Genomic DNA, 26,515 nt, shown 5'->3' with positions numbered 1-26,515 from the left:
CTGCAAGCAGTGATGTGAGTTCAGAGATGTTTTAAAATGCTGATTAAAAACCAATGCTGTCGCACTGTGAGGAAAGTTGCAGGCCAAATCTGAAGAAGTACTTGTTAGTATTTCCGATGAAGACATGGCAACACGCGGAAAAAGACAGCTGCCTACTGGGTTGTACTAAGTGTCTTTTGTTGTTTCTCTCAAACGTTGCTTTCAGTTTTTCCAGAGGACGCAGATGCAGACTGCGAGGCCCACCATCCCTACAAACACAACCCTCCATACGGCCTGGTTCAACAGACTCCCACAGCGGCTGTCTACCCACTAACCAACCAATCATGATGACCATGGCACCCATGCCTTTCCATTCTCCACAGGCTGGCACAGTACTACATCCCACAGGTGACCCGGACACGCTAACGCTTGAATTTTTCAGGCTATACCTCAGTCCCAGCTATAGTCTTTGTCTTAAAATGAATTTCAGTGGTACTGGCTAGATTCAGCTAATTAAAAGGAATAGTTTAAAATTCTGCTTCTTCAGTCAGAAGATTGATGCTATCATAGCTGTCTATCAAATGAAGCTCTATGTTAGCATAGCTTAGCATAAACTGGAACGAGGAAATTGTTGAGCTCCAAAAATACAACATCGTTTTTACACTTACCATCTATTGGCTGTAGCTTTACGTTTACCAGAACAGGTACAAAAGTGGTATCAAGCTTCGTACTTAACTCTTGCCAAGAAAATAAATTTCCCAAAATGTTGGACCAATTTTCTTTAATGAGCTGAGGCACTTTTTTGTTGTCGTTTTATGACTCACATTAGAATATGAAAGTTTTTTTTTTTTTTTAAGTATATTTTTTGGGCTTTTATGCCTTTAATGGACAGACAGTTGAAGAGAGACATGAAGCAGGGGGCAGAGAGAGGGGAATGACACACGATAAGGGCCGTCCGATGGGGATTCGACCTGGGCTGACTGCAGCGAGGACTGTAGCCTCTATACACAGGGCGCCTGCACAACCCTACACTACCAACACCCCATGAAAGTACTTTTGAACATACAATAAATACTATACTTTTCCAGATTCAAATATAGGCACAACCCTCTGAGGACTATGACTAGTGAGTATCCCTCTCTTGTGCAGAACTTTTGGCCTATGCTCCTACGTACTACACGAGCCCCATCTTAGAGACTATCGGCTCCCCAAAACAACAGGAGTTGCACAATGCTCAAAGATCCTGGAGTTACCGTGCGTACCCCACAGTAAGGATGTGGTCCAGCCCCGCTGGGTCGGTCCGGTACCCACAAGCACAAACAAACATTATTTTTCACATGTGAAATCATAACTGCTCCATACCTCTCCAGTGCATCACAGTGCACTGTCGCATCGCATTAAATCACACACGCACAGATGGCTATGACAGACAGTACATAACCTAATATTCATCACAGGGGAATGAAACTGGAAACAACATAAAACTGACTGCTGAGGAGGCTGACAGGTTAAACACTGTTAACAGTCCAACATGGGAGAGAAGACAGAGACAGAAACAGCTCTCTGTGTGCCGGGAGGCATGAGGGAGAGCGTACTGTTAAGTACTCAAAATAACAATCGCACTGACAAAACACTCAAACAGTAAGTCACGAGACATCCTGCAGATAGAAAGAAATGAAGGAGCAGGGGAGTTATAATTGATTTATAAATAATTGGAGTGGGGTCTCTTTTTAAATCAAACATTTCAAGATGAGTAGAAGTAGGGTCTTGTGCTACATTGTATAACAACTTTTGGGTGAAACGTAGCTTAATCATGTCAGAAACACACGAAAACTGAGATGAATATTTAATATCTATGAACTCTCATTAAAGATGCAACCACATGACCATACACAGTCTAGACATATACCAGATTTCGCCTAGTCTTGTCCTTTGTGCTGAATGACTGCAGAGATCCTCTGTTGGTTTGCAGCTGGTACTGGTTAGATTGACTGATGAAATGACTGAGAAATGCAGTTTATAACACAGAATTTAATGATCCAAAATCTCACAGAAGGACGATTAAAGTCTATGAAATAACGTCCAAATGTTGGAAAAAAATAACACCATGATTGCCAACGTGTGCAGTTTGTAAATGTTTTTTTTTTTCCACCTTGTCCTCATGCTGCTCTCCTAACTGTCACTCTGACTTCTGGCAGTATCCCACATTACACCCCTACGTGGGACCTCCTCAGCAGTATTTGTACAGCCTCCAGGGTCTGGCACCTTCTATCCTGGTCCAGGGCAGGGGATACCCTGCCCCAATCGTGAGTCATTAATCCAACACAGACGCATAATTTCCACACATAGATCATCATTTGCAATCTTAATTCACCACATCAGCCTTGTGACTCCCTGCAGCAGTGATGCATCGTGTTCTCTTCTCTCTCCTTCAGATCCCCTCAGGTACCACCCACCTGTCTCACCCTCGGTTCCTGCTCCCGTTCCCACAGCTGGTCCACCCTACTACCCAGGACAGACTGTGTACCCCACTCAACCCCCATCATAGTGCCTACACCACAGCAACCTCCACCAGCCCAAGCGTGAGAAGAAAACAGTGAGTATCTTAGTAGTTTCATGGAAGCTTGTAAAACAACAAACTTGACCTATATGTTGACAAACAATCTCACCTCAAGGTCCGTGCTGCTCTGGAGCTTTCGATCATATTTCATAATTTCATCAGAAATGAAGAGGACTTAAAGACTTCTCATCCACACTGGCTTGACAAATAATATCAAATGTCTTACAGTCAGGCAACCGCAGCTGACAAAACAGTCTGTACTAATTTGTTAATTCAATGCTTTCGATCATATCCATACAGTATAATCTTCATCAGCAGGTGGAGGTTGCCCCGTTATTATTATTTTCTCGTGTTTTGCATAACTCTGGAATTTTTGACAAATGAATAGAACGTAAACACGTAATCTAGCATTTAATTATCCTCGTGTTTTCTGTGCGATGACAAAGAGAGTTTTGCTGTAACTTCACGTGTTCACTTCCTGTTTTATCGTTTAAAAAGTCTGTATGGCTTGTGAATGAATGTGCTGCAACTATCAACTGTGACATTAGAAAAAGAAAATGAAGATACATTGTGTGTCCTGTGTCATGAATTGAATGTATCTTCAAAAATTAAAACCAATGTACTACATGAATGACCCTAATTTACACTGTATTCCATAATGTTGCTGATATATGAAATATGTCTGAGGAAGGGTTGCTCCGAGACTTGGCTGCTTTAGGAGGTCTGTTTTTTTTGTGCCATTGTCCTCCCAGATCCGTATCCGTGACCCAATCAGGGTGGCAGGGATATCACAGAGGAGATCATGGCAGGGGTTCAGGGACAGGAATTCAACGCCTCCTGTCGGTCGCCCCTCCTCTACCCCTACGCCCCACAGGTATGGCTCTCTTGATGCCCTCACCCACCCGCTCACCTGCGTTAGTTCAGTTGAGGGGTGTAGCATTAAGGCTGCAGCTTTAGCTGAGGAGACGAGAGGCGTCTCATGTTGCTCGCTAGCTCTTGTTCTCTAATCCGCCGGGTTGTGAACGAAAGGACACCGCGTCTGTGGCGCTAGTAATTTACTCGGCCCATGTTGCCCTCCTAAGTATTTACGGTGACTTTCTGTCTAGAAACTGGCTGTTGTTTATTGTTCAGTCGAAGAAAAATAATTTTATTAGTGTTTTAGAGTTGTGGTTGGGTGATTATGTTCAGGCACGTCTTGGTTTAGTCATGTTAACCGTGAAAAGTCTTTTAGAATAACCACCACATCATAAAACCCTCTTCATGTATATTTCTCCTAACAGTTAATCTTCTTAACAGCTGTTTTAATCTTACCTGCTTCCTTCCTATCACTGTTTCTCACTCACGACCTTTTACAGTAGATTGCGCCTTGTACTGTGGTATCTCCTCTCCTCTTACAGAATCCACTCCTCGATTGTCTTTTTAAGAACACATTTTTGTATTTACATTGAGAGGCTGTGGCTCTAACCAAATGTACCACTGTTTCTGGCATTGCAGCTCCTAATCATTTGGAAAAAATGGGAAGCAGGGAGCTCTGGGTCATGTCAATGCCCCTTAGCAGGTTTTATAAATTAAACGTATCAAACCAAAAAAAAGACAGGCTTTCCTGGATTCTGAAGAAGGATATTGTGACTTCTTTTCTCCCTGTGCCCTTCTTTGGATGTTAACAGTGTTTTCTCTCTTTCTCTGTCTCTTTTTGCCCCCTTTGATTTTATTTCTCTCTATATCTGCCCCCTTTTTCTCTGCATTGTTCGGAGCCGTTCCCTCCTCTCGCCATTCCTCCCACATTGATCTTCATTCTCTGTCTTGTCCTTCATTGCCGTCCTCTTAATCTAACCATACTTCATTGGCTATTTTTTCTGCTTATCCTGCATTTGGGCTTTTTTTGTTTGTTTTGTTTTGTTTGTTTTTCGTCTGCGTGCTTGCCTACATTCTTGTGCCTGTCTTTCTGGGTTTCTTTGTTGCTAGTTTTTATGGCCGCACCCTCATTATCCTCACATTTTCTACCTCAAATCGCAGCCGCTGAGCAGCAGACGAGACTCCAGAGCAGCAACAGCAACAACAGCCGCAACAGCAGCAGCCGCAGCAGCCGTCGCAGGCTCCTCAGCCACAGCAGGCCCATCCTGGAGGCTACACGTTGGAGCCCCCACAGCCCCACAGCCACACACAGCCCCAACAGCCCCAACAGCCACAGCAGCCACAGCAGCCACTGACAACTGGGGCTTCAGACACCAAACCAGGGCCAGGTCTGCACCAAAAATCCCCTCTGTTTCTTTAAAACACATCTACAACTCCTAAGAAGTTGGCGGTCCAACACTTACCAGTCTAACCGATGCGTTTGACCCTATTTTATGTCCAAATTGCAAAAATCTCTGTGGCTCCTTAAGAAAAAAATACACTCGTTTTACTGCTGTGTCATTGCCTCCTATATCAGGCAATGTCCCCCTCAAGTGGAGCAGCAACATCAGTAAACCTCCACTGTGAGATCAGTGATTTCCCAGCACATTTTATGTTTCACTTTTTTTTTTTCTCAGAAAACGGCCGCACCCGCTTTCACTTTCGTTTCACCCACAAATCGCAGAGCAGAGTCAGCAGCTGTTTTTTCCGTAATTGGCTGGAAGACTTTAACCCGCATTACATCGCACTAAATTTTAGACATTTGAAATGCTAAAGTCTGTCTGGTTATTGAGCCTGGGGCTGTTGGTTTCTTTCTAAGATTATTGTTTATAACCCTACCAACGAAAAGTTTGCTACAAGAGAAACTTTGTGTGTGTCTAAACATCTTTACCCACACTTTGTTTTAAGTGTCAGTATGTGATCTGTCTCTTCATCCTTTCAGATGATACGCCAAAAACTGGAGCCAGTTGTCCAGAAGTCTTCCTCACACTGGCTTGCGCAGCCTGAAGCCCCTGTGGAGAGACTTGAGGCCAACGCTCCTGTAACTGAGCCCTCTTCTACTGTTGAACCAGAGCTTCCCTTCCCTGTTTAATGACTGCCCCCGCCACTCTCCACTTTCAGTGGCCAACAAAAGTGAGCTCCGCAGCCAGGATCCACTGCTTCAGCCTCCTCTCCCTCCCCCTCGGTCGGGAGCACAAACCCCCTGTGGCCAACCTCACTCCCAACACACAACCTCTTTCAACCCCCAAACTCTGGCTCCTCCAGCACCACTCCAAGGCTTTGAATGGCCTTGCAGGCTCCGGGATCGAGCTTGACGCCCCGGCTCACGAGCCTTCTCTTCTGTCCACAGCTGCACTCCAGCCCAGGCCTCTGCTCCTGCTTACAGAGATGCCTCCTCCACTGAAACTTTGCCCTCTGACATGAGGCAGAGGTGCCCATTGCTGCTGCGCTCGCCCCTATGGCACCTGTGGCTGTGGTGCCAGTCACCCTGACCTCAAGCCCCGCCCCAGCTTTGCCAGTTATGCTCCCGCCTGGCCTTCCGCCTCTAGTGCAGGCCACAATAGAGGCCGATGAGCCGAGCAAGCCCTTAGACACTAAAAACCTCGTCCCCAGAGTGGGGACAGAGGCACACGGAGGCATTACTGACAGCAAAACAGAGTCCCAGCAACAAGCACTCACCAGGAAGAGTCCCACTACAGTACAGCATATATAATTTGTCTCCGTAACAAAAGTGTTTTAACAAAAGAGTCTTGGACTGATTTATTTATTTATTTATTTTTTCAGGTCACACTAAAATGTTTTTTCATGTATTATGTCAAAATAGCAAAATAAGCAGCTCTATTGAGTTGGCTGTTTTATGAGTGCCCATTCAGCACCCACTACAGATATCTCTCACTCAAGCACTGAGACACAGCATCGTTCGACAGAATAAACTTTCAACATGACGTGACAGTTACCATCCTTTCAGAAGCCAAAACTTTCGAGATGGTTTTAAATGTAGTGTTGCCACTTCAGATTATTTCACACCTGACAGGACAGAACCGAAAGTTCTCAACAGCATCTGTACGGAGCCCTGTTGACCTGTCACTATGATAAATAGGACAAAAAACTATCTTAAATTTCTCATGGCAGTTTTTTCTGCTTCATTGTCAGATTCAGCAACCCTCTTTTGCTTATGTTTGATCTCTCTGCAGTGATCTAACCTTTCACTTCCTCCGCCCTTTTAATATCTTTTCTATCTCATTAGTTTTAAACTATAGCGAGATGATTATTGCCCACAAGAAAAAGATTGAAGTACTTATAATTATAGTATAATATTAAGCTAGTGTGACAAACATATATGGTGTATATGTTCGTCACACTAGCTGTATGCCATTGAAAATATCCTGGAGATCTCCTGAGAAATTCTGAATTATTGTAGTCAAACTTTCTCCATGCATCTGTTTCTGCTCTGTCAGATACTATTTGCAAACAGTGTTTGTTTTAGTTTGATCAGATGGATGAAGTTTAACATATTGGGACTGTGCACATGACGTCATAAGTGACTTTAAAGCCTTTTCTTTTATCATGTTGACAACCATAAAAAAAGAAAAGTTTGAAACGGATTTCAGTGTTGACTAACAGTTTTTTATAATCCCGAAAAAAAATGTTTTTTCTGCTGTCACTGTGTCTTAAACCTAGATTTCACTTTTAAATCCATTGTGGTTGTTGTTGTTTGCTGACTGGCTGCACTCCTGCGTTTGTATTTCCCTGCAGTAAATCAGACTGCTTCTGCTATACCAAAGACCTGGAGGAAACCAAATGAAGGGATCTCTGCTGGAGACACACCTCAAAAGGAGGACGAGGTAAGAAAAGAGGCCCAAGAGGAAACAAGACTGAATCAGCTGTAGCAAGTAGTCCTGTACGTACTTTGAATTTAAATGATCTCAAAGTATAAAATGTTACGTGTATGTGTGTGTGTGTCTCTCTGTAAAAGTTCTGTTAGTTATACAAATATCCCGTGCTTTTATTTAATAATTTTGTGACATCAGTCACCTAATATATAAACGGATCTCATTTTGCACTTAAGACTTTGACTTTCAAATTCCTACAAAGTATGAAAGTATCTGGACAGAGAGCGTGAAGCGAAGAGGAAAAGACACAATGTGGGCAATAGTTCAAGTGGAAAATGTTTCCACGTGTGGTGGAGGAAGCAGACATAAATGACTTGGGGGTGTTGTTATCATCCGAGAACGACAGCAAGGAGTTATCCATCATCTTCATTGCTCACTGTGCCCCGTTGTATGTAAAACCAGCGCCATCCCGCTCTCGTTTCCTTTCCTTTTATTGTTTGCTCTTGGGCTTGTAGCTGTGGGAGAATTTTCACACCACCAAGTACTAGTGCTTTATGCAAGCATTGTCTTTTTTTAGGCCACATTGAACACAACAAGTGAAAAAGAAATGTTATTTTACGCTGAAACAGTAAAACAGAAAACCTTTTTAACAACCACAAAGAAAGTTTGTTTCAGTTCAGCCTCTGAATTCAGACTGTGTGTGTGTGTGTGTGTGTGTGTCTAATAAAACTTTAATAAAAGTCTCATAATTTTAATTTATTTTGAAGACATTTTACAGTGAAGGGACACAGTTGTTTCCTGTAGAAACCAAATTCTTTGCCATAAGCTAAAAATCAAAAAATCACAATCATACTCTGTCACGAGGAAAAAGATTTGATGCTGCGCCTCACTTTTGAGGAGAAAGAAAGAAAAGTGTGTCTTGCAGGAGTGTCCTGGTCGAGACGGCGCATAGAACATGAATTAAAAAAACATAAAATGGATAAATCATGACAAGAAGAACCCTGTCTTCTGTGCATAGATGATGTTGCATGTACAGATAATATTTCATAAGAGAAAATCATACCGCTCTATCCCACCAATAGTACGGTCTACTGCAACGAGCCTATTGTCCTCCTGTTTTTTTCCCCCCTTTTCTGCCTTTTGTGTGTACCCGACCTTTCTGCCCCCTCTGCATTTCATCATCTCTCGTTCTTGGCAGAGCCCCCCTGTCTTCACTCTGTTTTTATTATTTCCCACTCGTGCAGCTTTTTTAGGTGTTCACCCTGTCTGCAAATGACCTCCTTACAGCTCTAGCTGATAATTATAGACAGCGTTATGAGGAGGAATTATGGTACTATTTTTTAAACTGTCAAATCTTTTTGTGTGCGTGTTTTAATCCTGCATGCGACACTCGTCAGCAACCGTTTATTATCTTGCTCAGTGGTGATAAAGTGGTGCATGATGCTTCCCGACAAATGCTAGAGCTCTGAAAGCTGAATCTTTCCTTCAAACAGGACGAGCCCAGGCCAGTGGTGGATCAGCCTGCTGGAGACCAGACCCCGCAGTCAGTTTCTCTCAGCAGCAGCCCGGTGCCCTTACTACCGCCAGTCTTCACCTCCACCCCTGCTCCAGCTCTCGCTGGCAGCCCAGAGGCTGATGGAAAGCCTGTCATCCCAGAGGAGAACGGTGAGATGGAGCCCATGAGGAACGGGGCAGGCCACACCTCGGAGACAGAGAGCAGCGACAGTGGGGCCACCCACGGAGACAAGGAGAACTCCACCGGTGCACCGCAGGACATGGAAGGTTAGTAAGGGTCCCGTTATTTGGGCAGATGTTTAAAGCTACAATAGGCAACACCTTTATGTAAAATTACAGCAGTGTGCAGCTTTTGCTTTAATTTATTTTATATATATTTGCTCTTTGCTTTCTCCCTCCCTCTCAAACTTCTTGGTGGTCCAGACCTGGCTGATTCCAGTGGGAAGCGTCAGTATGACAGGGACTTCCTGTTGGGCTTCCAGTTCATGCCCGCCTGCATACAGAAGCCTGAGGGGCTCCCACCCATCAGTGATGTGGTGTTGGACAAGGTGAGTCAGCCACTTGGTGCACATAGCCAAATGAAGGTGAATTATCGAAGATCTGCACAATGTGTTCCTTTTTAGCTGATAACCAACTGCCTCAGGAGGTCCTTCTATAAATGTAGCTTTTTAAGTGGGAAGTGGCTGCTTAATTTTTTTTGTCTGTTAAGGCCGCATTATCAGTCTGGACATTCTGTCAGTGTGGAACTGAAATTATAGGTCCGTCGACGGAAAATTAATCTGCAACACTTTTCTTGATAAATGGATCTTTTATGTCAGTTATGAAACAAAAAAGGCCGACCATTCTGTGTTTTCAGCTTCTCCGATGTAAAGATTTGCTTCTTTTTTCTTGTTATATCATCATAAATTCAATGTCAATGCATCGTTAGACTGTTTGAAAATCTCACCTCAGGCTCTGGGAAATCAGAGTATCATTCATTCTTTTCTCAGGTTTTAAAGACCGTGCAATTAAGCAATTAAATGATAATCACTTTAATCAATAATGAAAACAGTCATTATCTGAAGCCCTGGGTTTGAATAGACCTCTTCATGAAACAGGTTTCGTCATCGTTAACCCATAGCAACAGGCAGTGTTTCAGTTTGATTGCGTGCACTGCATCAAAGATACACCACCGAGTTTTTGCTTCACTCCTCTGATCCACACATACATATGGGTGGAGCATATGGCCCGGCTGAAATGCTGTTTTGATTAAAATCACATTGCTATTATGTCACACTTGGCAGCATTAAAAGAGTATGTGCCCCTCCCCCCACCTCTCCAAAAAAGAACAAGCAGACTGGCGAGCAGTTGATGTGCAATCCCATCGTCTCATTTTCTCTGAGGGAGAAAAAGTGAAATCTCGTTGGAAAAGACTGGAGAGGAAGTCAAGGACAGCTGAAAGACAAAGAGCTGGATTTGTTCTCCTCTCCTCCCCCACAACTATCTCGCTCTCTCTCCTGCGTTCCTTCCTTCCTTCCTTCCTCCCTTCCACATCTGGTTCTGACTTCTCTCACTGAACGGCCCGCTAAACCCGCCAAGCATAATTTATCACCAGTACAGTAAAAAAGAAAAAAAAAAAGAAAAAGGAAAACATGAACCCAAATCTTGTAATGTAGCACGACTGTCATTTACACAGGTCACCTTTTAATGGACCACTGGGTTAGAAATGCACACACACACACACAGCAGACTGACTTCTTTTACCCTATTGCCACAATTATTAGGGGATCACTGCTCCCCCTGCTGTTCAGCTCACGTGTGTGTGTGTGTTTGTGTGTCTGTGTGTGATGTGTCGTACAGATGAACCAAAACAAGTTGCCATCTCGAGTGGTTGATTCCAGAGCGATTTCCAGAGGACCTGATTTCACACCTGCTTTCGCAGATTTTGGCAGGCAGATGACTGGAGGACGAGGCGCTGCAGTGAGTTACACATGTACACACACACACACACAAGCTGCCACAATCATTCATAAAATCACACACACACACACAAAGGGTCCTTCAGTTTTCCTCTCAACACACAATTTGTTGTCACGAGAAACGAAATTGATACCACACATCTGTCAAACTTTTTCATTACAGTTAGATGATAACAGGATACATTTTGAGGTACTTGGTTCCAACTGGCTTCATCCGATGTCTATAAACGTTCAGAGGCTGATTCAACACAGACATTCTCTGATACACCTCTCCAAAGTACAATGCAGCACTGTTTTCCCATCGTCACAGTCAAGATTTGTGTGATTGGAATTAACTTTCTCAAGTGCTGCAACACATTAGAGCGTAACTGTTCTCCTGGACCGGTTGCGTCCAAACTGTTACGTAAATGGCCGTGTGGCTGCAGGTTTTTGTTGCAACTAGAACCAGAACACGGGTCTCAACTTATTCAATCAAATGATCTCAGTTGACTAGTCCAATCAGGTGTTACTGTTGAGTAGTTGGAACATAAAGTTGCACCCACGGTACGCTTTATGGAATAGTTTGGTCATGCATGCAGTGCTGATATAGAGCTGATTCTGTTTCACAAGGTAACGAGCAGAAACTTCTGGCAGGCAATTGTTGGTAGTAGTCGACTTGTGGTGTCCAGAAATACTAACATGCTGTATTTTCTCCTTTTTAATTGCATTCACAGCTCATGAACACTGGGCAACGGCGGCCTCCACCTAGGAAGATTATCATGAACGTGTCGGTGAATGATGAGATTCAGCTGAAAAAATCTGAGAACGCCTGGAAACCTGGCATGAAGAGGGAAGGCCATGTAGACGATCCCGAGATACAAAAAACACAGGTTGGGGGCTAATGTACACACACATACACAAACACACATGCAGTATTAAAAAGTCACCATCAGACTCATGGATCATGAAATCCAGTTGATGAAAGAGCTTTAAGTTATTGGAAAATGACAGTTTGGTTATTAATGATGTCAGAGTAAAGGAACCGATTGGTGGCTCAAGTGATTAAATGCCTTTTTATGACTGATCCCTCTCAGGAGCTCTTCAGGAAGGTACGCAGCATCCTGAACAAGCTGACTCCTCAGAAGTTCAACCAGCTGATGAAGCAGGTGACGGACCTGACCATCGATACAGAAGAGAGGCTCAAAGGGGTCATCGATCTGGTCTTCGAGAAGGCCATCGACGAGCCCAGCTTCTCCGTGGCCTACGGAAACATGTGCCGCTGCCTCGCCACGGTAAACTGGTCACCGACGTCGAAGTGTGTCTAGAATTAAACATGTTTGTGTTTGTAAGGTTAGATGAAGAAGGTCTCAGTGGGAATAATGTCACCTAAAACTATGGTCCAAGTTCACAGACTGTAGGTGTGTGTATCCTAACAGAAGCTCAGTCGTTTTGCATCTTAATGTATAGCTAACGGATCGATGGTTCAGCTCTGCCTTGATGCAGCATAAAGCTGTGCAGCACAGCACCGTTCAATACGACTTGATGATCAAGTGTGACCATTTTCAGTTTTTGATGACTTGCGAGGAGAGATCATAGTGCACGTACACCCCGTATCTTCAGTCGTAGAAGTGTAAAAGAAGGCTGCTGTTACTCGATTTGGAATTTAATTTGTTGGCAGTAAAACCTAAAATAAGTAATCTCTTGGTAATTCTTGGGTTTACTGTTCATTAAAAATGCATTTCTGCAACGAGGAACGAAATGTTTGTATCAAAAAAGTTGTGCTTTTGTACGATAATGGTCACATTAAACATTTTTAAAGGTTTAGTTCGTCCCTTAGCTTGTTTCTAATTCCGTTTCTTTACTAAATCTACTTTGTCTTCTGTTCTTGTACAGCTCAAAGTGCCCATGACAGACAAACCTAACACCACAGTGAACTTTCGCAAGCTGCTGCTAAACCGCTGCCAGAAAGAGTTCGAGAAAGACAAGGTGGACGATGTGGTGTTCGAGAGGAAGCAGAAAGAGCTGGACTCTGCTGCATCGGTACGTGGTCTATGAATTAAATCCAGTGTGGCTCGTCTGATTTCGTGAAGAACTTCTAAAACAAGCATTTGTTTCCCTGCCCCCCCACCCCGTTCTCAGGCGACGGAGCGTGAGAGGCTTCAGGAAGAGCTGGAGGACGCCAAGGACAAGGCCCGGCGGCGTTCCATTGGCAACATCAAGTTCATTGGCGAGCTCTTCAAGCTCAAGATGTTGACGGAGGCCATCATGCATGACTGTGTTGTGAAGCTGCTGAAGAACCACGACGAGGAGTCTTTGGAGTGCCTGTGCAGGCTGCTCACCACCATTGGCAAGGACCTCGACTTTGAGAAAGCCAAGGTAAGGCCGAGTGGTTAATACATTCTAGGTTTGTGCTTTAAGGACCATTTCATGGACACTTCAGGAAGTTAGAAACTACAACATGGGTGTTTTTACACACTGGCGTGGTCATTAGTGAGCTTTTACAGGTGCAAGTAGGTAATTTATGTTATCTTTGTTTCCAGACTGCTCTCTGAAGCTTCATTTTTACCACACAGACCTGAGATTAGTATCAAACTTCTTATCTTAGTCTCAGGAAGAAAGCCAGTAAACGTCACCAAATGTCAAATTATTGCTTTAATTCTCTTGTGCAAAGAGGTACAAAATTGATTTAAAATATTTAAATCTGAAAGGGGAACAGTGTCATTTTTATGCAGAAGTCTGCAGTGGCTCAGGCAGGCTTCAAACAAGGTGTCTGAAGCTGTGCAGAATCCCTGCTATGTAAATGAAGTTGCAGGTTTATTTAATGAGCGTGTTTAAGTGGGCAAAAAAACAACATGTTGTCACGGACCACAGATGAAAAGCTTTACATCATCCCCATGTTCAGCAGATGGTCTATTTAGCAGACATTTTTCTTTTGAAATTACAGTTAATTATTGTTATTTTAGCATATTAAGAGTAATTGTGTATTTGGCTACAGTTCTGTTGCATCATACGTACTGGCACAACCTCTACACAGAGTCGAGTTGATGATAATGCATTTAGAGGCTTGTCGGCATCGAGTTCAGACCCTGAACGGGTCCACCGTTTTGTCTCTGGTGTCTGATTAAGCAAGTAAAACGAGTTTCACCACAGACAGTGTGAAGTAATTCAGCCCTCGTTTGAAGGGATGAAGCCACGAGGTGAATAGTTTGTCAGCAGCCCTTTGATATCAGCGCAGCGTATGTCAGTATGCCTCTGCAAACGTGCCACCAAAATAAGGAGATAAATTCCTACATTGGCTGCATAAAAGAGGAAGTTCTGGTGGGATTCGATCCCACACCAGCTGGGCTACATTCAGCTCCAGAGGCAGAGGAGAAGCTGTTTATTTAGGTTATGAGGAATCCCGAATATCCCCACCGTGTCCCCTCAGTGGATGCCCTGCTTTGTTCTGTCTGACTGGCTCTTCGGGAGACACGAGTGACTCCCAGCTGGACGCAGTGAGAATCCCCAGATGCTTAAAGAGACAAAGCTGACCCAAAGGTCTTTTTGCTCTCTTCTCTCTCTCTGTTGTACTTTGATCCTCCTCATCTACTAGTCGCCCTGCAAAAGGAAAGCTGTCTGACCAGCAGGGAATCTGCTATGAGCTCAGCATAACCATAACCTTCAGATGAGTTTTATCATGTTCAATGTGCTAATTTTCTGATCATGGTCGTTTTGATGTCGGCCCACACTGATTTGGATCTGTTCTTTTTTGGGCTATCATGGATTTTGTTCTCCTGTGTCTCAAAATGTCCTGATTTTAATCTTGGGCAGTCAGGACAGCCCTTTCTCCAAGTAATAAACTGAACAGCCGTGGAGTCATGTGGAAATCCCTGAAACCTGCTGTCCAGTACATTGAATAGTGAAATAGATAATGCCTCTAATGAACCTTCTCTCCCTCCCTCTTTCTCCTCAGCCTCGGATGGATCAGTATTTCAATCAGATGGAAAAAATCGTCAAGGAAAGGAAGACGTCATCTCGGATACGGTTTATGTTACAGGACATTATCGACCTGAGATTGGTGAGTGTTTGGTTGTGAGATTTGTTTTTATCCGCACAGTTGTAGAAAGTCCAAAGTCCCGTCTCATGTTCAGGCGAGCTGCGGTTCACGACAAATCTTCCCACAGAGGTTTGTTTCACTGATCTTTCTGACCTTCTGGGAAATTATATTCTGGTCATATTCTGCTAAGTGGATCCACTGCTGCACTTCTTATTGAATTCAAACACATTTTCAGAGAGACTGATGGGAGAAAAAGCTGTGAGAAAATACACTAGACAACAAACAACACATGATACAGGTTTTTAACTGAGGCAGCAATTACTTTTAAGAAAAAGTAATTAAGAATTGTTAAGCCTGCATTAAAAGATTACAACCTTCCCATACAGTATTAATACAGATTCAATAAACTACAGTAATTTTAAGCATTTTCGCCACCCAAATACAGCAAAGCATATACAGCATTTCTACATTAAAATTATTTTGATAATTGAATGTCAGGTGTGGCATAAAATAAATACTTTGGAAATCATTCAATTATAAATTGACATTTGTTACATATTCAAGAGAGAGGTATGTTTTGCTGGTATGGCACCACTTCGAGTAGGCATTGTTGCTGCCTGAGAGTCGCGACCGGTACACAGCTTTCCCTCAACCATCACAAAATAAATTTTTTGTTGTTTATTGTTTCCATCTTGAGGATGGCGGACATGGCTCGGCATGTTTATGAACAGACTGAAAAAGTGAATGAGCACAGTAGAAAAGAAAACCCTGACCCTGGTGGCTGTTCTCTGACTAGATTTTCTCAGTATTAAAATGACTGTGTTGAACGCAAAAAGTCAGATTAAGACCAATATGACCGTGTAAAATTAAACCTCCTTTATTGATGTTTACCTCACAGTTTACATTCACATTTACCTTTAGTCATTTAGCTGACGCTTTTATCCAAAGCGACTTTCAGAGAATGGAACAATCACGGTATAGTTTACGTAACATGACTGAAGACAGCTAAAGCAGCTAGCTACATTATCATTTGTTACATTTTGTCTGGAAAAGAAAAAAAAAAGACAAATCTCCAGGTTGTCGATATTTTTGTTGCCTGAAGTCTGATTCATTAAAATGCTCTTGCTTTACATTACAATGACCAGTGATGGCATCTCACATTTAGGTTTACATACAGAACGTCTCTACTCATTTGAAGCCTGTCACTAATAAACTCTGACCATCTTTTACCTGTACAAATGACCTGGCACGACAGCTGTCTTTTTCATTACAGAGACCTCTGCATTGATTAAAGTGTAATTCTCTTAACCTAACTAACAAGTTTGAGTCAATGTCACTGTCTCCTACAAGATGCTGGAAACAGACTTGAGTCCTACTGTGCTGCACTCCGGTCAAATTTGAAATTAAAATGAGCAAGGCTACTTAAGGCAGTGCAAGAATCCACTTTGTTTAAAAACAAAACCTTATTCAGCCTCTTGGAACGGCACTAATATTAACAACAAAGGATTGTAATGAAGACCGATGACCAGAGTTTAATTTCAGGATATTCCTCTGTGGTTGAAGTGATTTTGAAATCAAGAATAATACATCTGTTTGAAGCTACAGCTTGATTCAGCTCCGAGCTCATTGTGGTTATTCTTTCAGCACAACTGGGTGTCCAGGAGAGCCGACCAGGGCCCAAAAACCATCGAGCAGATCCACAAGGAGGCGAAGATTGAAGAGCAGGAGGAGCAGAGAAAAGTGCACCAGCAGCTGCTCTCCAAGGACAGCAAGAGACGGCCAGGTCAGGCCTGCAGTCTAAATCCTCTTTAAGGCTTAGAGCCACATCGGCACAGCGACAGTGACTCAGGAAGCCTGCAAGCATACAGGCAGACTTCCTGTCCCTATAGCCTGCCGAGACACCATTGTGCCCAGCAGCAGACAGGAAGCCCCCACCACCCCAATCTGTTAGCTGACCCATAATATTTCGTCATGTATCGCAGAAACAGTCTAAAATGTCACAGGCGTTTGACCTGACTGAATGAAAATAAAACCGTATTTTAAACTTGTGTACGTTTTGCCCTCGTAGATGCAAGGGATCAAAGAGATCAGAGAGATCAGCGTGTGCAGAGAGAAGAGACCTGGAACACTGTGCCCATGACCAAGAACAGCAGGACCATCGACCCCACTAAGATCCCAAAGATCTCCAAGGTGATGCGTCTTAACACCCACAATTTTAGGCTGCTTTCACACCTGTAGGTCGGTTCAGCTGGTGGAGGGGGGGAATAAAAAGATAGTGTTGATCTGGTCTCATCTTTAGTGACTCTGACATTTTGAACCAGCAAGTGCTAAAATACACCAAGTAGGACACTACATCCCTTTCTCCATTTCACTTTGATGATGATTCTACAGCCTGGTTCATACACCGACACGGGTCTGCATTGGGATTTAGTTAAATGTGTGAGGTCTCACATTCATTAAGCGCTTTTCTTCATCAGTCACCGGCAGCTGCTGCTCTTTCAGTAGAAAGTTTCGATACACAGCAGATTGGTGTTTACGCATCACTGAGAGGAATCCTGTGGCACATCATGTGTACACACACACACATACACACACAGAGTCCCTGCCCTCATCTGATCTACATTATTGTGGTTTATGTTCTGTAGTACACAGTCCCCCTACTGGACATATAAAGTACTGCATTGTAAAGTATTTTTTTCCACTTTTTGCAGAGCTCCCCTTGCTGGAGGAGTTTTGCCATGTTCTCAGTGTTAGTCTCACAAGGAGAACACTCCATGTACGCCACACTTCATGTATATTTCACACATTTTATTTACTCTATCTTGAATCAAATGTGTCATTAGGACCCTGAATACAAATAAACGGGTGTAAAAGATGGACTGTAGAAGAGTTCAGTAAACAAAAGTCAACCATTGAGCTAACACGCATGTTTTCGAATCTACACGAAATGACGTGCTGATGGGATTCTGGCAGCTCACAACGCTGAAGTCATCATCGTGTTACTGTTGGTTTAAGTTTGTGTGTTTGCAACTCGTTCTTAATTTATTCTCTTCCTACAGCCTCAAATGGATGAGAAGATCCAGTTGGGCCCCCGGGCTCAAGTCACGTGGGTGAAAGGCAGCAGCGGAGGAGCCAAGGCCAGTGACTCAGGTAAGACTACACGTATGAACTGACCCACCCACAGTTAAAAGAAAGAAAAATGTTCATCACGCAGCCAAGAACATTTCGTCTTGTGTCATTAATGCAAAATTCCAGAAGTGACTCAGAGCTGGAGGATTACTCTTCACCTCTCTGGCTCAGATTTCACTTGACACCTGGTTAACTTTACACATCGAGATCTGAGTGAGCAGCTCAAACTCCGTTTTGAAAATCAGGTGTGAAGGTCAGATTGTAGCTACAACTAGTCTAAATGTCACATAGTTATGGCGTCAGTATGCCCGAAATGAAGTATGACAAAAATGCTGATAACTGTTCCAAACAGCTGCTCGTGAAGGCGGGGGAAGAAAAATCTGCCAAAGGAAAGAGACAAGATTTGTTAACTGTTAAGATTCACAATGTTGCACATGTTTGGACACATCAAAGAGACAGAGAGAGAGAGAGAGAAGTTCAGACACACATCACCAAACTCTGCGTGAAGTGGACGTGAATATTTGATTGACTGTATCCGAAGATCGCAGAGAAAGTTGTTGTTTGGACGAAGGCTTTCCTTGATTTTTCTGGTCATTCATGTCTCATGTTATCTCTCTGTAACAGAATTATCAAGAACAGCCGGCCTGAATCGTTACTCTGCGCTGCAGTCTACGCCTTCACCTCAACCCTCCACCACTCCCCCACAGAACCCAGAATTTGACTCAAGGAGAACTCTGGCAAGGTAAACTACAACACCAGTTGATAACTGCTTCTGCCATTTAAACCCTCTGATACATCCTCATTACTTGACTTATTTGTTTTTTCCTCCCAGTCGTAGCAGTACAGGGAGGGAACGCAGCGAGAAGCCATTGATCTCCGCCCCTCCATCGTCACGGCCCGGGCCATTCATCAGAGGAAGCAGTTCGAAGGAGCTGCTGGAGGGTCCGATTCCAGATGAGCCAAGAAGAGACCGGGAGCGAGAGGGAGCCGAGCCCCGGCGACAGAGTGTCACCGAGGACAAAACAGAGCTAGAACGCAGCAGAGTCAGGGAGCCTGGTGAGACACAACACTGGACATACATGAAAACTATCATATGAATGGACAAGAGGCATTCTTTGAGTTCTATCACATCTATCACTCTGATTTACAGGTGTTCCAACAACTGTTACGTCAACGTTGCATTAATGTTTATCATCTATCTTAAACTGTAGCAAACTGTGCACCACAAAGACGTGCATATTTCTACCAGTCCACCGTCAGCAATCCTTAAAATCAAACCAATGACTAACAGCAGTCAAGCAGTCAGACAACCTTATGACACTTAAGTTATCTAGTTTTCTGTAGGGTTGACAGAAAGTTTAAAAAATAAACATATTAGCAGTTTGAATTAAACTAAATTAATTAATTAATTAATAATGACACAACTCCCTTTTAAGAAATATGACATTTGAACGATTCATTACGCGACCGTAAAAGCGCAAGATAAATGACGTCATATTTTTGAATTGGATTGGCTTTATTTGTCATTGTAACAGTACAAGTACAGTACAACGAAATTGCAACACCAGTCTGTCCATACATACAATATGACAAGGGGGGTAGACAGGACAGGGCCTGGTAGCCAAAGGAAAAAAAGGGATACAACATGAGGGGAGGGGAGAAGACACCTCAGCAATTATAGCACATATTCAGTACACTCTACAACATGAGACACATCACTTGGGTTTGAGGAAGCCCAGCGCAGTCATGCAGCCATCCCGGACCTGCAGTCGTTGTCTATGCATTTACATAAAGACAGAGATATTTTCACCAAAGCGACTGTCAGCAGACTCTCGATTCACTGGTTGCATAAATGATACAAAGTAGCTGTCCTGCGGTAAAATGTAGACCTCCACAAAGCTGGTGCTCAGGAAACATTTGCAGTTGTGGAACTATTTGTGTTGGCGGATCCAAATAAAAGATTAAATAAACAAATCATAATAAGTTGTCACTTAATACTGTTAAATAATAAATGGTGCTTGTGGAGCTGCTGTATTAAAGCAACACCACAATCGAGCTTGTGCTGGGTTAGGGTTAGCACACAAAAATGTCCTCTTGTGTGATATTGCTTTAATAAACCATCTGTAGTAGCACCACACTGATACTTACATTATTTAAGTTTTAAACTGTTTTTTTTTTTAATTTGGCATTAAAATCCTGGATTTTTTAAAATGAATGCCTTTATTTTCACCTTTTTATTTACAATTATTAAAAAAAAGAAATATTTGCTTTGGGCAGCTGCCAACACATTACGTTCCAGTTATTTTGTAATACTATATAACATTGATTCTTAAACTTTTAATGGCCATAATTAGCAACTTCATTTTACCCTCATTTACATTTATTTGCACATTGTTTTTATTTCTATTGCTACGCATGTAAATCCATTCAGGAGCGACAGCAGATTGAAATCTTTCTTGTAAACAAAAGGATCACCCCAACAACAAACATCAATACGTTGTTTTCAAATTAGCCTCCACTATGAACGCTTTTTTTTTCTATAGTCAGTCAATATTCTATTCTTAGATATAACACTTAATATCAGAGTGGTGTAACTCAGTACTGGAACTACTGGATCTTAATCTCGCTCTGTTGTTTTTTACGTCGACAGTGAAACCTGAGCCAGTGGTCGAGACCCCAGACAGACCTGCTCGATCTGAGGAGGAGATAGAGAGGAAGTCAAAGTCTATCATCGACGAGTTCCTGCACATAAATGACTACAAGGTACCGAGAGTCACAAGAAAATCAACAGTAGACTGTAGCCTTAGGCCAGCTGTAGGTCGATAGATAAATCAATGATTGTGTCTTCTGCTGATTAATTTATGATTCAGGTTAGAAAATAATGTATCATACTTCTGTCCTTTTAAAATAAATATAAAGCAGTATATAGTTTCTTTTATTGCTCTTCCTGCTCTGTCACTGAACATGTAACAGCTGCCTCTTCTTCACTCACCATTGATCACACTTCTTGGTGTTCTGCAGGAGGCCATTCAGTGCGTGGACGAGCTCGAGTTGGGCTCTCAGCTGAACATCTTTGTGCGCGTCGGGGTGGAGTCGACTCTGGAGCGCAGTCAGATAACACGGGACCACATGGGCCAGCTCCTTTTCCAGCTGGTGCAGCAGGGACTCCTGCCCAAGCCCCAGTTCTACAAAGGGTCAGTTCACCAGCTTAACGCACACTAATAAACTCCATCTGAGGTTATCCTCAACCATTAAAATGTGTAAAAACAGCTGATGTTGGTGCTTAAATATCTAGTCACGTTCTAGATCACACTAATAATAATAATGTTGTTGTTTTCTCAGCTTTGCAGACACGCTGGAGCAAGCAGACGACATGGCCATCGACATTCCCCACATCTGGCTGTATCTGGCCGAGCTGCTCAGCCCTGTACTGAGGGAAGGGGGCTTCTCTATGAGAGAGCTCTTTAGGTACCGAGATAGCTCCACCTGAGTCATTCACTTCATGCTCATAGAGGCCAAATACTAAAAATAAACGACATGTTTGCTCAGGAAGAACGACCACCCGGTGAACTGAATATGTTGTTTTGGCTTCAGCGTACACAGGCTTGGTGGTGGATCAAGCTGAAATTCTCACTCTGCTAAAAGAAAGTTCAGTTTGTCTGTTTGAGACACATTTTTCAAGTTTACGTTCCTTCTGCTCCTTCCTGGAGTTGTTTCCGAGATTAATTTCAGGGTATACTTTTAATAATCAACAGGCACTCGCGAAATGCAGGAAATGAGTGTCTTATAGTTCATAGTTTGAGTTATTTCACTTCTCTGTGAAGAGCAATTCATTCTTTGTTTAATTTCTGTCTTTTCTGTTTGTTCACAGTGAATTAAGCAAACCTTTGCTTCCTGTGGGAAGAGCCGGGATCTTAATTTCTGAAATACTGCACATACTATGCAAACAAATGGTAAGAACACTTTGATTTTCAGTTGTGCAAACATTTATATTGCTTGCTTTTGTTATAAAGCCAGTGGCGTATAAGCTCTATAGCTCATTCAAAAGTCAGTCGAGGTTAAGGATGGATTATATTGCTGGTCATATAATGTGCAGCCAGCTCAGGAAATACTGATCTGTAGCCCAGAGTAAGGACAAATTGTAATGTTGTCAGTTATTAGCAGTAATCAAATGGCTTGGCTCATTAAAATCTTAATCCCTGGAAATCAGACAGAAGGAATAAGAGACACAAGATGTGACGTTGTCTCGTCTTGTCTCCACAGAGCCATAGGACTTTGAGTTCTTTGTGGAGGGAATCTGGCCTCAACTGGACCGACTTCCTGCCCGAGGGAGAGGATGTCCAGGCTTTCATCTCACAACAGGTTGGTAATTAAAGCCTCCACTCACGTCAAGAAATATCAATATGCCCTTCCTCCTTTATTTTCCACTTCCTCATCATATCAACTCGTCTTGATACAAACAGAAACTCCAGTTCGTCCTGTCGGACGGCTCCAGCCCTGAGGTAGCTCTGTCTAAAAGGATCTTGTCTCCTGAGGAGCTGAGCCAGCAGCTGGAGAAACTCCTCCTGGAGGACATGGCCAGTGATGAGCAGATCTTTGACTGGGTAGAGGTATGAGAAGTGACACAGGTTTGACAGAAATGTCCTTGCAAACAAAAAAATGCTTGCTGCAGTGTCCGGCACCGTCTGTGCTCTGGATTTTTAACGGGAAGCAGCAGGGTGAGAGGATGAGAGCATCCGAAAATACAGCACGGAAGCAGCATCTCTCTGCTTCAGGCAAAATCTTCCCACGCTGAGCACACACATGCTGCCTCTTTCAGTACTCGTCAGCTCTTTCTAACGTGGGTTTTTACTCTCATTGAAGGTGTTTCCTGTTCTTGTGTGTTCCCAGGCAAACCTAGATGAATCTCAGATGAGCTCGTCTCCCTTCCTGAGGGCTTTGATGACAGCTGTGTGTAAGGCAGCAGTGAAAGGTAAGCGCTCCACCACCGGGTGGTGGAGGAGGAGGGAGAGATTCCTCTATTCTGATCAGATTTCACCACTGATTGCAGTTTTACTCTCTGCCAAATTCTGAGCACAGAGGCTCAGCGTGCACTCACTCTGCCTCCTGCTTTACCGAACAGATGACAACACCAACTGTCGAGTGGACAAGGCCATCATCCAGAGGAGATTGCCTGTATTACTCAAGTACCTTAACTCAGACACTGAGCGACAGCTGCAAGCACTTTATGCACTTCAGGCGCTGATCGTCGCCCTCGATCAGCCTCCGAGTAAGTTTTACTCCTCCTACCTCCTCCTGTTTACGCCTCCTCATGAAATTTTGCCATTTATTTTCCTTTTACATCTTCGTTTTCTAAATTATTAGCGAAAAATTAAACACCAGTGTTTAAGGCAATATTATTTTCAACAATATAATTACTCACTACAAAAAGGTTCATTAGGTAGCTGGATATGGAAACTATTGACCATGTCACATGATCTTCAGTAGTAGATGAAGTTCCTCCCAATTTTCTCCTGAAATTGTAGATATTTAAATGTACTTTCTTCTGAGGAATAAAATAACTGCTGCCTCGCATCACACCACTAAGCCCTTCCCACTAAATGACGTACCAAACATGAACACACATTCAGACTGGAACTTTTTAAACGAAAACTAAATGAGGAGCACCTCAAATGAATAACTAGTGACTACGATGGTCAAACCAAAATTAGTATTAAATGTAATTGATGTCTGCTGCAGCTGTGAAGGACTTTTCGTCCATGTTGGATTCAGAGGCGAGATTCAGAATTCATTGTTGAGTAAACGGCTGTTTTCAGTGCCAACAAATAACTTTTAATCTCTATCACTGTACTCTATAACATTAACTTGATTTAGGTTTGCTCATTTGATGAACATCTTTTAAACTCTGGCACCAAATACCCTTTTTTTAAAAAAGTGATTCAGACTAATTATAAGAAATAAAGTGCAGAAGTTCATTATGAAGCGTATTATGACTTTTTATTATGATTTTAAGTGGAGGTGTGTGGCATGCAGCAGAGAACAGTGTGTTCATGAGTTACTTTGAATAAATGAACTTTATTTTCATTCACAACAACATTCACTGCACTCCATCTTAAAGTAAGAGAATATTAAAATTCTCAAAGTAGCACAGATACAAAATCTAAAAACGATAATACCTTAAAGTGCAAATTTGTTTCTAATTTAGACGTCAAAATGTGATAAATAATTACACCTTGGTGTCATAGAGGTTCACCTTTCAATAACCTCAAAACAATCGTCCACGCCTTTGACATTTACCTGTGGCACACATCTCACCGCACAGGAAAATGTTCTGCATATTACGCTCTTTAATTAACTGTTACAATATGTTGGAGTTGTATCAAACGGATGACCGATGTGTGTCTGCTCTTCCAGACCTCCTCCGGATGTTCTTTGACTGTCTGTATGATGAGGACGTCATCTCGGAGGACGCTTTCTATAAGTGGGAGATGAGCAAAGACCCTGCCGAGCAGCATGGTAAGGGTGTGGCCCTCAAGTCTGTTACGGCCTTCTTCACCTGGCTGCGGGAGGCGGAGGAGGAGTCGGAAGATAATTGATGAGGGAGACACCCGGGGACATGACGTAGTAGAACTGCATCCTTACAGCAGAACAAACATTCAAAATGGGTGTATGGGCAGGACGACATGTTTACGGCTGGAATTTTTTTCTGCGGTACGGTTCTGAAACATGCCGCCATTTTGAGTTTGGATTCCAACGGCGGAAGCACTAAATACCTGTATTATACATAGAAAATATTTTTGTTTTAAATTTTAACTTACTTTTCTTTTGTTACTTTTTAAGAAGAGACTTAAAAGATACATAGGTTCCGGACTCTTTAATTTATTATTTTTTTAAGGACTGCAAATATGAAAGTTATTTAACATTTGCAGATGCTCACAAATGAGAACATGACAACAGAAATAACAATATAATTAATTATAATAACAAAATAATAATTGTGAAATAATGGCCTCCCTGGATTCCACACTGTTTGGTTTAAAACAGGGTAAAACAAAATTATTTTGGGATGAAGGGGAAGCAGAGATAAAAAAAAAATAAATAAAAAAAAAAGAGGAGTGGATGCACAGAAGTTATTAACGTTGTCCGTGTATGACGTTTGAGGTCAAAGGTTATCTCCTAAATAACCAGGAAGTGTTTCCCTCAGCCTTGGCTTGCTCTACGTTGATATGTACATACACCTCATGAAGAGGTAGAGGTATGCATTCAAGAAGCGATGCAAGTCAGTCCACAGAACTGGCAAAACAAACGCAGACGAACAAACCGGTTACATTCGAATGAAACGAGCAAAAATGCAACTTTAAAAAGCAAATGGCCAGGTTCGCTGAACATGAAATGCTTGTAATACTTCAGACCTACAGAGCAGATTAAAGCTTGTAAATACATTAAAGACAAAAAAGGTATTTAAAAAAAACCCCTCCTGATTCTCATGATTTGTTCTTTGTTTTGAAGGGTGGTGTTTGGAGATGTGGGTTGTAAGGTTATTTTCTGGTTTGTGTCTTGTGTGTGCGTGTGTGTTATCTGTTTTTGGTCGACGTCTCAGCAACCTCAGAAGAAGGGCTGTATGATTTGACCAGGAGGAGCAGCCGGAGTCACCGGGAGCCGCTGATTTGTTCTGCTGAGCCGCTGAAGGATCAACAATCTTTATGAATTAACTCACACTCAATGCCTCGGCTTTGAAAAACTGTTGTATCACTTAATTTCTTGCTCGTGTTTGACCACAAGTTTTATATTTTTGATGTCTTTTATCCAGTTGTTTTAATGTGGTCAAACATACAGTTGCATTTATATTACAATGTTGGTGTGGTCACGTTTATCACATCACCAAATGTGTTATTAGATCTCTGATGCATTCACTTGTCTTTACGGCTGTTCACTTTGTTTGGGAACCCAGTTTGAACACCATCAGTCAATTGACAAAAAATTCCTCCTCCTTGTTGTATGACATTTTATCTTTTATCTGGACCAAAAAAAGCTATATAAAGAAGTCATATTGGGCATTAGGAAAGTATGACTGCAATTTTCACACATTTTGTAGACCAAATTATAAACTGCAGATTAATCAAACATGAAACCCATAATTAGTTTGATGGGAATAGTGGTTAATGATACAGCAGGAGTGTGATTGAAGTCAGTTTTTTAAACAGTCTGTCAACACTGACTCATATAAATACATAAACAAGTATTGAAAAGGGCTCATTTTGCAAGGGGTAGTGTTCAGTTCTGTGTACATTCATAGAGTTCATTTTATCCAATGTTTTTATGCTGAATGTGTATTTAATACTGTAATGAGTCATAAAAGTTGGATGCCTCTTCATTTTAACTTTGTTTGCATTAGAGAACTACAGCTCCCATGAGCCTTAGCCATAGACACATTAACAAAACCTCTCCAGAGTTGTAGTTTGTGACCGTTTATGTGGTACAAATTGAGTTTATTTGGTTAAAATCGTGATGTACCCGGTTTGAATTGACATGTACGCTAGAAGACATGGAGTCAATTCAAAATATGGACAGAAAACCTCAATATTGTGTTTAAAGAGAGGAGAAAACACGTTTGTGGCGAAGAAACTGCTAA

The 26,515-nt window shown here is 42.4% G+C and overlaps 1 protein-coding gene across 1 annotated transcript in view; it reads left to right on the top strand.

Moving 5' to 3' along the window:
• LOC104922729 (eukaryotic translation initiation factor 4 gamma 3) overlaps positions 1-25,354 on the top strand; it is a 53,209-nt gene extending 27,855 nt beyond the window's left edge. The window contains exons 13-44 of the mRNA XM_027279432.1: positions 206-276; positions 363-387; positions 1,129-1,247; positions 2,178-2,285; positions 2,415-2,561; positions 3,315-3,413; positions 5,376-5,474; positions 5,555-5,755; positions 5,859-6,129; positions 7,187-7,278; positions 8,760-9,048; positions 9,205-9,329; positions 10,621-10,740; positions 11,453-11,608; positions 11,813-12,010; positions 12,612-12,758; positions 12,858-13,094; positions 14,671-14,775; positions 16,399-16,537; positions 16,823-16,944; positions 17,814-17,904; positions 18,508-18,625; positions 18,716-18,939; positions 20,534-20,646; positions 20,905-21,077; positions 21,226-21,351; positions 21,755-21,836; positions 22,147-22,245; positions 22,347-22,493; positions 22,774-22,855; positions 23,006-23,152; positions 24,298-25,354. Coding sequence (XP_027135233.1) covers positions 206-276; positions 363-387; positions 1,129-1,247; positions 2,178-2,285; positions 2,415-2,561; positions 3,315-3,413; positions 5,376-5,474; positions 5,555-5,755; positions 5,859-6,129; positions 7,187-7,278; positions 8,760-9,048; positions 9,205-9,329; positions 10,621-10,740; positions 11,453-11,608; positions 11,813-12,010; positions 12,612-12,758; positions 12,858-13,094; positions 14,671-14,775; positions 16,399-16,537; positions 16,823-16,944; positions 17,814-17,904; positions 18,508-18,625; positions 18,716-18,939; positions 20,534-20,646; positions 20,905-21,077; positions 21,226-21,351; positions 21,755-21,836; positions 22,147-22,245; positions 22,347-22,493; positions 22,774-22,855; positions 23,006-23,152; positions 24,298-24,479 — 4,454 coding nt within the window. The 3' untranslated portion in view covers positions 24,480-25,354. The remainder of the gene's footprint in view (positions 1-205; positions 277-362; positions 388-1,128; positions 1,248-2,177; positions 2,286-2,414; positions 2,562-3,314; positions 3,414-5,375; positions 5,475-5,554; positions 5,756-5,858; positions 6,130-7,186; positions 7,279-8,759; positions 9,049-9,204; positions 9,330-10,620; positions 10,741-11,452; positions 11,609-11,812; positions 12,011-12,611; positions 12,759-12,857; positions 13,095-14,670; positions 14,776-16,398; positions 16,538-16,822; positions 16,945-17,813; positions 17,905-18,507; positions 18,626-18,715; positions 18,940-20,533; positions 20,647-20,904; positions 21,078-21,225; positions 21,352-21,754; positions 21,837-22,146; positions 22,246-22,346; positions 22,494-22,773; positions 22,856-23,005; positions 23,153-24,297) is intronic.
• Positions 25,355-26,515: the final 1,161 nt, after the last annotated feature.

This window comes from Larimichthys crocea, chromosome VI (genome assembly GCF_000972845.2).
Source record: "Larimichthys crocea isolate SSNF chromosome VI, L_crocea_2.0, whole genome shotgun sequence".
Classification (NCBI taxonomy): domain Eukaryota; kingdom Metazoa; phylum Chordata; class Actinopteri; family Sciaenidae; genus Larimichthys; species Larimichthys crocea.
This window is presented reverse-complemented; position numbering and strand designations above follow the sequence as displayed.